Raw genomic sequence first — 11,367 nt, 5'->3', positions numbered from 1 at the left:
TAATAGTTGTATTTAAATATTTTTTTAATAAAATTAAATTATAACATAAAAGTAGAAAGATAATAAATTTTTACATATATATATATTAGAAAAAAAAACAAATTATCCATTTAATCACTTTAACTTTTTAAAAATTTCTGTTTTGATCATCCAATGTTGAAAAATAAAATTTGATTCCTAATATTCATAAATATTAATTATTTATTTACTTAATTATTAACATTTAATGATAGTTTGACGTGACTTATCACGTCAATCGACTTTTAATTATGTGGCTGATAAATTGATGTAAAAACATATATAATCCATAGTGCTCAACACTTTAATATTTACACAGGTATAACTTAAGTTGGTTAAACAAGACAAGCTTGAGTTGCACAAGTGTGAACACTAACACTTTAGGATTTAAATAACTTTAGCACTTCTAAAGAATTGAAATATTTGCAATCACATAATCCACTCCAACAGCTTAAGAGAAAAGGAGGGACTGTTGAGTCAATGGCTATTTCAAAGGATGGCACATCGACTTTCAGCTTGGTTGCGGAGCTCCTCAGTCTCCCTCTGTGCTCTTTCCAGATTCTCTCTCAGCTTGCGAATTTCATCGTTCGATTTCATTTGAGCTGCCTGTGCCTGCTGTTCCGCCTTCAGCCGCGCTGCCTGTTCCTCTGCTAGTTGCTGCTCAAGCCTCGTGGTTGTCTCCTTCAGCTTTGACTCAACCTGTACGACACCATCATTCTTTAAGCAGAAAAAAGACTATGAAACGTTTCACTATGATGACTGAAATGGCACCAAAATTCTCTCGACAAACCAAAAAATAATTAGTGAAAACTAAATAACCATTCACATCCATGAACGTGAATTGTTAAAAGGAAACAGTTTAGACATTCCCTGCTAATGAGATACTGGATTTGACCCGGGTAAATTGAAACTAACAAGGACAGTCTTCATTAGCAGCACATCAGACCAACGCTTAGATATAACAAGTAAGCAATGATTCTCACATGGCAATGCCCAGCCATAAGTAAACTTAAAGTAGGCGAAGAAACAATGGAACTTGTGAAGAGAGTTTATAAATATTGGTATAGATGGAAGGCTATGAATAAATATTGGTATAGAGTAACAACTACATTTGATGGTAATCTAAACTATGTTACTCCTAATTTTCCCCTTTTTTTTTAAGTGCCCATATCAGACACATATCCAGCAGACATGACTTAAGAGGTCCAACCGTCCAAATAAAAAAAAACCTACGAAAAAAGTTGAACATGCCAATGTCAGACACATACACATATATGATCTCACCCTCAAGTCCCGAGCAACAAGGTCTAAATGAAAGAATATAAACATGAATAGACTGAAAATTAGTCAAAGCAAAAAAGTACATCAACAGATCAATGCCTCTACTCCTCAAGTAGAATTAGATAAGGCCAAAATGCAACACATTGGGAACAGTCAACACAGAAATAGACTGACTCAAGAGAGTCCTTGCTAAGAACAATTATGAGGGCTATTTGAATGGGCACATCAGAACAAATAATGCAGGATTTGCAAGGGTATGATTATGGAGATAGAAATGAGGAAGGAGACCCAAATTGGAAGTTTGCAATGGCATGCCGTACCTAGTGTTAGCTAACGATTCTTTTAAAAGGATCCAGATTTAATAACATCAATCTGAAAAGATACCAGACAAGCTGAAAAGGAAAGTTTGTAAGTTATACAAGCATTAATAGTAGGATATCAGCCAAATTGAAATGATTTCTCTTTTTAACTCTACAAGCCACCGTACTTCACGGCACAGATTAAGGAGCAGTTAGAAAAAGGACACACAGGTGATTGCTGTATTTAATAATTTTTTCTAAAAATTTTTTATAGCATTGATAAACTATAGTTTTAATGTTAAAAAGTAAAACATTTATTAAATATTAGTATGGAACATAGAAAAAAGTAAGAATTGTAGGTGTTCAAAAAGAAAAAATGAACATAGCCATGGAACAGATTAAAAAGATAAGACGAACATTCAATTTGAAACAGAGAGAGTACTTTTTAAAAAGATGCAATGCAATTAGATGAGCTGAGATGGGAGATGATGTCAGCATTAGAAAAGCAACATTTTCTCTTCCAAAATAAATCGAAGTAAATGCAATGCACCGTAGGCATTTTCAAGACAACAACCCTATAGAAACAACTTGAGATGAATAACTAACAGGCATGTACCATGACTGCCCTCCTCTTGACTTTAAGGAAAAGAAAATAGCTAAAATGCAAATAAAAGAAAGATACACAAGAAATGACACCTGAATGTAGTGGGAACAGCCTGATAGAGCACATTGGCAGCAGCCTGCAAAGGTGTTTAGAAGGCATACTGAGGCTGGTTCTAAGACCGAAGCCTTAATTTGGCACTTGTCCTAAGATGAGAAGCTTATTGGTTTCTTTGAGTAGGCATTATTAGTTGCTTTTGAGTCATAGATTTAGGTATCTCTAACCTAATATTGCATGTTTTTGTTTTATTTTCAATTTCTGGAATTTTAAGTGTTAAAGGTCAGTTATGTAATCTTTTGAGAAGCTGGAAATTGAAGATTCATTATTCTAGAGTCAGTTTGGGTTTTCCTTCTATATTGGGTTTTTATTCATACTTTAGGTCACAGCAATGGGCCTCCTCTTATTTTAAGGAATCATATACGCTAGAAAGATCTATAAGATTGAGATGTAAACACAAATACACATCACCAATAAGAAAGAAATTCAAATTACCATCAGTGTAATTCGCCTAAGCTGCTCTTCATATGATCTTTCAATCTGCTCCTTCAAATTAGATATTTCTCGCTTAGAGTAGCCTTCTAGAGAAGCAACCTCTTGTTGCTGATCACGGAGTTTAGTTGCCCCTTTCTGTCCAATAAATACAGTCTCTCACATCACTGCTTTATACTAAAATCACCGCAAACTGAAAGAATGTAAAGACACTGACCTTCAGTTCAACAAACAACTCATCAGAATAAGGTTGCCCACCATTCTTTGCTATGACCATATTCACAAGTGAGAGAAGATCCTGAACTTGTTTTGCTCTCTTGGTTTCATCCTTAGTCTTGTTGTCAAAAAGTACAAGCCGGTTTCCACAAAGAACTAAAATATCCTGGTCAATTTGAACAGAAAAGTAAGTATCTGTTGCTATTGCACATCAATTGTGATTAAGTTCCAATATGCTCACTGACAAAGTACTTAAAACTTCAATATAAGACCAGAATTATATGAATCAGTATCTACATTGATAAAGATTATATCGGTCGATCAGCACATTTAGCAAGATATGATTTTCTGAGAGCCTAGCATTCTATGCTACACAAACATACCCCCATTCTCCAACCAATTTCATAGCATTGAAAAACATACTGCTTATAAGAAGTAGAAGGAAGAGTCTGCCTATTCCCCTTCAACCAAATACATTAAACAAAAACTTATAGGGCCACTACACCAAATATTAAGCTTTTTTCATCAACCACTTTACCATTTTAATAAGACACGCCTAATGAATAAATTTTGGCAATAAAATACTCTAGATGCAATGAAAAGAAAATACCACAAAACCCAAAAGAATATTCAACATGATATAAGGAGATCAATTGATTCCCAATTATTTCTTTTATACTTAAGACAGAAAATGCCCCCGTCACGAGCATGTCATTTATAAAAACCTCTGTCAGCTATGCGGACAAAGGCAACCTTTTGGAGGAACCTAAGCAATAAAATCTTCTTAAACCAAACACTTGTGTATCTAGCAGCCCTCAAACAAAGATAAAAGAACAGATCATAAAGTTGCCATCCAACTCAAGCTCTAGTAACTCTGATCTCTAACCCAAACTGGCATACATAATATAAATAATCCTCCAACCATATCCAGTTCACATTCATGAAAAGTGCCAAAATGTTAGTGCCACCTAAATTTCACACCAAAGCCAACCAAATAATGAACTTTTACATTTCGTCAAATCAATAAGCTAAAAAGATAACCACAACATTGATCAGTACAGACAAGCTAATAAGCTCATGTGTCCAGAAATGGAGAGACACAAAGAAAATGAATTAAAACTCAATAAAATAAAAAATTTGAACTTTAAATCTAAGCAAAGCACTATACCTACATAATTAGAAAATGTCAAACATGATATTAAACCTATTAGGACCCCAATTTTTCCCATCACTTCATCAGGATTGTATTCTTCAAACCTCAACAAATAAGTGAACTGAACACAATAAAGTCTGCCATAATTGAAAAAATCAAGTTATATTCTAGTTTAGGAAACAACCTTTAATGGCTGCGGACACTCACGGCCCAAATAATCTTCCAAGGTTTCCTCGTTATCTGCAAGCTCATCCCCACCAGTAAACACTACAATCATGTAGTCAACAATTTTGCTTCCAAACAAAGTCTGCAAACTACGCAAAGCTGCTTCCTCTTCTTTTGAAAAGCGGGTCCTAACTGAGAAAACCACAAGAACTGCATGGATACCATCCTTGGCAAGATCAATACATTTGACAATTTCTTTGCCAAGGAATTCAGATCCAACTGAAATATCAAACAACCCTGCAATGACATGTTAAATTAGTCCTCTACATATTGATAACCTCGGAAAGAATAGTCTTTCAATGACAAAGTCATTGATTCTACTATAAATAATATGATTGGAAAAATAATACAAGTAAGACACCATACCAGGAGTATCAATGACATTAACAATTTGCCCATCTTTGAGCGTTGTTGTCCGCAATTCACAAGTACTAGTAACGCCAGATGAGCTAGCCCTTGATTTGAAGGACTTTCGTCCAAGAATGCTATTACCAGTTGCACTTTTCCCATTGCCCGTACGTCCAACTAAAACCACAGTCCTGACTCCATTGGAAGGTGAGGTAAACTCCCAATCATCATCTATCGCACTTCCACCCATCTTACAAGATTACCTGCTACATGGGAAAACACTTCTACCCTTGAGACCACTAATCTGACCATTAATTGAATTACAATAATGGATCTCATCAGTTAATAAAGCAATGTTCCTTATTTTTTTTCAATACCACAAACTTTACAATAATATCTGAACCAAACAAGGAAAGCTACTCAACTCCAACCAATTAAACTAACAAATAGAAAAGATAAAACAGATTCAAAAGTCAAGAAAATGAATTGATAAAGTTCTAGCGACCATTGAACTAACTTAAAAGCCCCACTCATATTAAAGCACGTAATTTCATCTTTATCATCGATAATTACAGTCGACCAAATTAAAAAATTCTCTAAAATTCTAAATATTTACAATAAATTTAAACCCCACAAAAAAAAATGGGGCTCATACATCAAAGACTGAACTCCACTGCAGCCATGAAGATGCAATTAGATGAATAAATTAATAAATCGTAACGTTTTTCTTTTGATCAGCGAAGGATCGAGTTCTAAAAAAGAGTCTAAAAAAATAACCTTAAAAAATGGGAAATTTTCAGGTGGGTTTTAGGACCGAGTTTGTTTCGGCAGAAAATCAGGCGACATTAACAGGAAGAAAGAACAAAATCTCAATATAAGCTGAGATAATCGCTTACCGGAGACGGAAGAAAGCGAGAACAAAAAGATGTAAGACTTCAATTAAGAGGAATGAATATATAGATATATACACACACGTAGGAGAAAGAGAGGAGGAAACTTCTGCTTAGGGATAACCGGGACTGTTTGTTGACTACGTGCGTACTAGATTTACAGTAAATGCCCTTTATGCAATTCGCCCAACTAAATATTGAGATAGAAATAGTTATTATACAATTTAACTCATAGGATTATTTAATTAAATATAATTTTTAAATTATTTTAAAAAATTTAAATAAATTTGTATTTTTGTGCTTAATTGAAATTTTTATTTTTATTTTGAGTTAAATAAGTTTTTGTGGTTAATGATTTTTTAATTATCATTTGTTAAAATGTTACTTATTATTTTATACCATGTGATACTGATACAATGTTGATATAAAAAATAAAAATATCATATGATCAAATCATTATACTCCATCGATATGTTAGATCATCATTTATTTATTACAACATGTCAACGTCACATGACATATAATAACATGTGACATTTTAATTAAAATAGTAATTAGTTATAAAAATTTGTTTAGCTCAAAATATAAATATTAGAATATATTTAACTTAAAATAAAAATTTAAAGATTTAATTGAACGGATTAAAAAAACTTATTTAAATTTTCTTAAATAATTAAAGAGTTTTTTTAAGTATTATGTCAATTATTATTCTATATTATTTCAATGGGTGAGGTTATTGGCACTCTTAATTGTCGATTAACACTCCCTATTAACAACTTATAAGTCTAATTTTCTAAATTACCCTCATTTAACTAATTTTTTATTTAAGTCAAATGTTAATTAATGATATTACCATTAATCTATTCACAATCCTATTTAATCTCAATTATTTATAGCTTTCTCTATATGCCTTATGACTTTTCATTTCTTCATTTCTTCTCCAATAACAATCAATTCATTAATTTTAAAAGAATCTAACAATGGAGGAGTAGTAGATTGATGATGAAAACGTAAACTTCAATGAAATCTCTTGACCTAATGATGAAAATAACTTGAAATTGGAGTTAAATTTTTATATTGGCATGTTTTCTTTCAGTATGTTCTTCTTTTCTTTGTTTAAATAATTTTTTTTCTTTTAAAAATTCTGCTCAACATAAATTTTTTTTTTCAAATTTACTTCTCTATATAATTGTTTCGTATCTGTTTTAGTTGAGATATATAAAGTTTAAGTTGGATAAAAAATTAATGAAAAAATTAAGGTTGAGCAATGGTTTTGGCCAAAAATAGTTCGATCAATCAACTCAGGTTAAAGAGTTAGTTGATCATGGTAGTTTAGGCAATTGATCTGTTTGACCGTTGATGGGGAATCCTTCCCTTGACATCGACCGAAAAATCGACTCTTATAAAGTGAAAGGCTAAGGTTTAACCATCATAACCAAGGATCAACTGGCTTGAAAGGCAGCCAAAGAAACAATTTAAAGTTGCAACTGATTAAGAACCCCATCAAGAAACCAAAGTCACTTGAGAAATTGCCAACGACGATAACGAAAAAGATCATAACAAACACTCATTGCAAGGCATGTCTTTAGGAATAAGGTAAGAAGATACAAGCTTTTGGATGAAATTTCAAGTTAAAAAAAAGACTCCAATCCTTATCTAAAAAAACGAACATACGTACAGAGATGGTGATGGTTTTATCATCTTGTGAGAAATTTGCAACCGTTAGAATCGACCGCATAAATGAGCAACAATGGTCAATCATAGTTTGATCAGCTTTTCCTTTGCCTCAATTGGTGGTATGTAGTTCTGCCACTCTAGTTGGCTTGATTGGTTTGGAACCAAACCACCTGATGCTCCCTCTTAAAGGAAATTAAAGCAAATGTTTAAATAAAAAAATTAGCCCAAATTATCATGAGCAAGTTTAGATGTTAAATCTATAACAATTTCAAGGTTCAGTGTAAGTGGAAGTCTCTTAGATTGTGTATTATTATGTACTTTTTGATTGATACACTAAAAGATGTCAAAATTTTAGTTGGCTATTTTGAATGGTGGAGATTTCCGTTAATTGTGGCAAGACAATAATCTCACTCCAATCTATCATAATTTTGATTAATTGCATTTGGTTCTTCATGTGTGTTTTCTTTAAGATAAGAATATCATAGTATCTTGTGATAGTTAAATTGTTACATAACATTTTATTAAGACAGTTAATTTGTTGTGGTAAATATGTGATGTGAATTTGAGTATGGATTGGTTTGTTACCACTTTGTCTTCCATAAAACATTGAAAATTCATAGTAGAAGCTAAAAGGTGATTTTGTAAACTTGGAACATCTAGTATGTTTGAAGTTTTAGTATCAGTAAAAAACATTTTCACTTGTAAATAGTTTTGGTTAATATATGTGCATAAAGATTGTCAAATAATAAATAAGTATGCTATTTGTATTTTTTTTTGAAGTTGTTTTTACGAGTTTGTGATACAAATTTGCTTCAATATATGGACCTGTAAGCTACTTATAAAGGAATACTCTCCTTTACACAAATTTGGTGTAAAATGGACAGTTGAATGAGAATGTATCATGAAATTCTTTTACATGAGCATGAGAAAGAAGTGAATTCGAAATCATATTTTTCGGATTCATGACAAAGATGGCAATTTATTGAAAGAATCATCCCTTTAGTATTATAATTTTTTTATTAGTAGCTCGTTTGTCACATTCATTTCAAAAAATGGACATTATGATTTTTTATTAATAGTTATATAATAGTAAATTAACTTTTAATTCACTTACTTGATTTGTTCCAACCAAAAATTAAAGACCAACTATTGAAATCCTTTTAAAGCTTAAAGATGATGAAAACAAAATAATAGAAACACTTACCTAATTTGCTAAAACTATAATTTAAAACCGAATAATTGAAATCCTTTTAAGCTTGAAGATGATGAAAATAAAATAATTTCAAAACTTGAGATCAAAGAGGATCTTGCTGATAATGTGTTATGAGAAAAATCTGAAAATAACAATTATAAGAGAAATATAAGAGAAAGTATTTAGAGGGAGTAAGAAAATTTCATTCAAATATGTATTCACAAATGAAGTGAGAGACCTATTTATAGGCTAATAACCCATTGAATCATAATCCTAATCTAATTCTATATAAGAGTTCAAATCATATTATATTTCTTATGTCTTGCTTATTGGGTTATTTGACTTGGTTTGCACTTATTGGATCATAATATAATGGACATTTACATAGTTATTCATAACACATATCAAAATTTTCATTCTTTTTCTCTTAGGGTTTTAGTAGCACAGTCTCTTAAAAATTTAATAAAATTTTAAATTGAACACTTATAAAAAAAAATGTGAAAGAGGTTTTAAGAAAAAGTAAAATATTTTTATTTTTAATTTTAATAAAAGAAAAAGGGAGAAGAAAATGGAGTTGAAGAAAGATAAAAAATTTAAAAAAAAAACACATTGTGAGGAAGTCGGAAAAAATGATTTTTTATTTTTTACTTAATTAATTATTAATCACTTTTTAATTTTACATGGAGTGATGGCATTTGTCAGGACATGAAGTATAAATATATAATCACTTTTTAATGTTCAAGTCATCAACATAAACAGGAATTATAATAAATTCATATCTAAACCCTTTTATAAAATATATGAGTATATAGGATTATTTCTATAACCTTCTTTCAATAAATATGCATTAAAGTGATTATACCACATGTGTCTGGATTGCTTTAATCTACATAAAAATTTATGTAATTTAATTGAGTAAATTTCTCAAGAATTCAAATTTTTGTATTTCAGGCAATTTAAATCCTTTAAGGTTTTTCATATAGATAACGATATCAAATAAACCTTATAATAAGCTGTAGCTACATTCATTAAATGCATTTCAATCTTCTCATATATTGCCAAATTAGGTAATATAGAATTGTAATGACATCTACCATAGAGAATATATCACTTCATATTTAATACTAGGTCTTTGCGTAAACCTTATGCGACAAATTGTGCTTTATATCTCATAATCTCATTTCTCTAATTTCATATTCGTAGAAATCCCCATTTATATTCTATTGGTTTAATACTATTTGGTGTATGGACTACAAGTCTCCAAACTTCGTGTTTTTGTAAATAAATTCAATTTTTCTTTAATTTCATCTTTCTGCATTGGCCAATCATTTATTTGTTTACATTCTTCAATAGATGTAGGCTCAAAATCCTCATTTTTTTTCATAATATTGAGCTCTATATTATATACAAAATATCGTTGACATTTATTTAGCGGTTTCATCTTTTCTCATCATGACATAATTTATTAAGATTTCTTTATTTTCACTAATTTCAGGTATCTGAATTTCTTGTAAAATGTTTATCAATTATGTTAGGGGTCTTTTCTAGAGTTTCTACTTCCTTTTTCTGACCATCCTAAATATTTGCTCTTTTTATTTTTTGAGAGTTTTATCTTTAGAACCGATTAGTCTCAACGATTTTAACGTGTCTTGTTTTACAAGGACTTTAATGTTAATAAGAGCATTTGCAGCTAGTATATAAGATTTAGTTATTCTTTTAGGTCAATAAATACGTTTGGTAACGAATTTACTATATTGTGCAAAAGAATTATCTTTTGAAGTTTAAGTTCATATTAATTTGTGCGCGGATCAAAACTAGATAATGATAATTTATTCTAAGAAAGTTTATTTTGCAGTTGCTTATTTTTCTCCTCCTAATGTTAGAAAAATTGTTTCATTAATATGACAATTGACAAACTTTGTCATGAATAAATCTTTTATTGATAATTCTAAATATTTAATTACAAATAAAGATTCATATCCAACATATATTCCTAACTTCCTTCGAGGACCTATCTTTGTACATTGTGGTGGAGCAATTAAAACATATATCGCACATCAAAAATTCTTAGATGGAAAATATTTGGTTCATGACCATAAACCAATTGTATAAGAAGAATTTATAATAACTTGTTTGACCTAATGCATACAAATGCTACTACATCAAAAATGGTATGCCCCCAAGTAGACATTAAGAGTTTGAATTTCATAAGTAATAGTCTTACAATTAGTTGAAAGTGTTTAATAAATAATTTTGTTAAACCATTTTGTATATAAACATAAGCAACGGGTTGTTCAATAGTTATTCCAACTAATATGAAATATTAAATGCTTGAGATGTAAATCTACTAGCATTGTCAAGATAAATAATCTTGATTATATAATTAGGAAAATATGTTTGTAAACGAATAGTTGCAAATGCCAAATTGTAAACTAATAATAAGCACATATGTGGCCATCTAGTCAATGCATTGATTAAAATTGTAAAATATATAAATGGTTCACATGATGGATATATGAATCCACATATAACTTGAAATATTATTCAAAAACGTAAAGAATTCAATCTCAACTTTAGTTAGTGATAGCTTTATAATTTATTTACTTTCAGAGCAAGAACCATATAAAATTCACTAGATTGAAAAATCTTCTGGGTTTTCAATGAATGATCATATAAATTTTCAATCATTTTTTGCATTATTATTGATCTAAGATGGTCTAACTGATCATACTAAACATTAAAATCATTAGTAAACTTTTGATTTATTATGAGTTTCAATTACTCTAATATTTGTGTAGTTTAATTTTAAGAACATAGCAAGTAATTTTTTTTTTCAACACACACTTTCTACCTAAAATAATAGATGTAATATAGAGGTATTAAGTCTCTTTTTCATTCATTGTCTCAATATGATATCT

General features: G+C 30.3%; 1 protein-coding gene across 3 annotated transcripts; it reads right to left on the bottom strand.

Moving 5' to 3' along the window:
• Positions 1–283: 283 nt before the first annotated feature.
• LOC110428565 (immune-associated nucleotide-binding protein 9-like) lies at positions 284–5,735 on the bottom strand. Of its 3 annotated transcripts, none has more exons than XM_021444424.2 (6): positions 5,587–5,735; positions 4,709–4,956; positions 4,302–4,579; positions 2,966–3,130; positions 2,752–2,886; positions 284–717 (listed from the first exon to the last, which is right to left on the bottom strand). In XM_021444424.2, exons 2-6 carry the CDS (start codon positions 4,938–4,940, stop codon positions 508–510), a joined length of 1,020 nt encoding a protein of 339 aa, XP_021300099.1. In that variant the 5' UTR covers positions 4,941–4,956; positions 5,587–5,735; the 3' UTR covers positions 284–507. The 3 variants fall into 3 exon arrangements, with proteins under 3 accessions (XP_021300099.1, XP_021300100.1, XP_021300101.1); XM_021444425.2 differs by having other exon boundaries at positions 4,709–4,953; positions 5,587–5,725; XM_021444426.2 differs by having other exon boundaries at positions 4,709–4,953; positions 5,468–5,595.
• Between the last annotated feature and the right edge of the window lie 5,632 nt (positions 5,736–11,367).

Source organism: Theobroma umbraticum, unplaced genomic scaffold (assembly GCF_002168275.2).
Source record: "Theobroma umbraticum cultivar Fairchild unplaced genomic scaffold, ASM216827v3 scaffold_302.0, whole genome shotgun sequence".
Classification (NCBI taxonomy): Eukaryota; Viridiplantae; Streptophyta; class Magnoliopsida; order Malvales; family Malvaceae; genus Theobroma; species Theobroma umbraticum.
The sequence above is the reverse complement of the archived record's forward strand: the minus strand, read 5'-3'. Positions and strand labels throughout refer to the sequence as shown.

Coding starts and splice junctions, on each gene's coding strand:
- LOC110428565 (XM_021444424.2), bottom strand. CDS start 4,940: ATGGGTGGAAGTGCGATAGATGATGATTGGGAGTTTACCTCACCTTCC. Junction 3,131..4,301: donor AGTGTCCGCAGCCATTAAAG/GTTGTTTCCTAA, acceptor CAAATTGACCAG/GATATTTTAGTTCTTTGTGG. Junction 2,887..2,965: donor AGTTGTTTGTTGAACTGAAG/GTCAGTGTCTTT, acceptor TTTATTGGACAG/AAAGGGGCAACTAAACTCCG.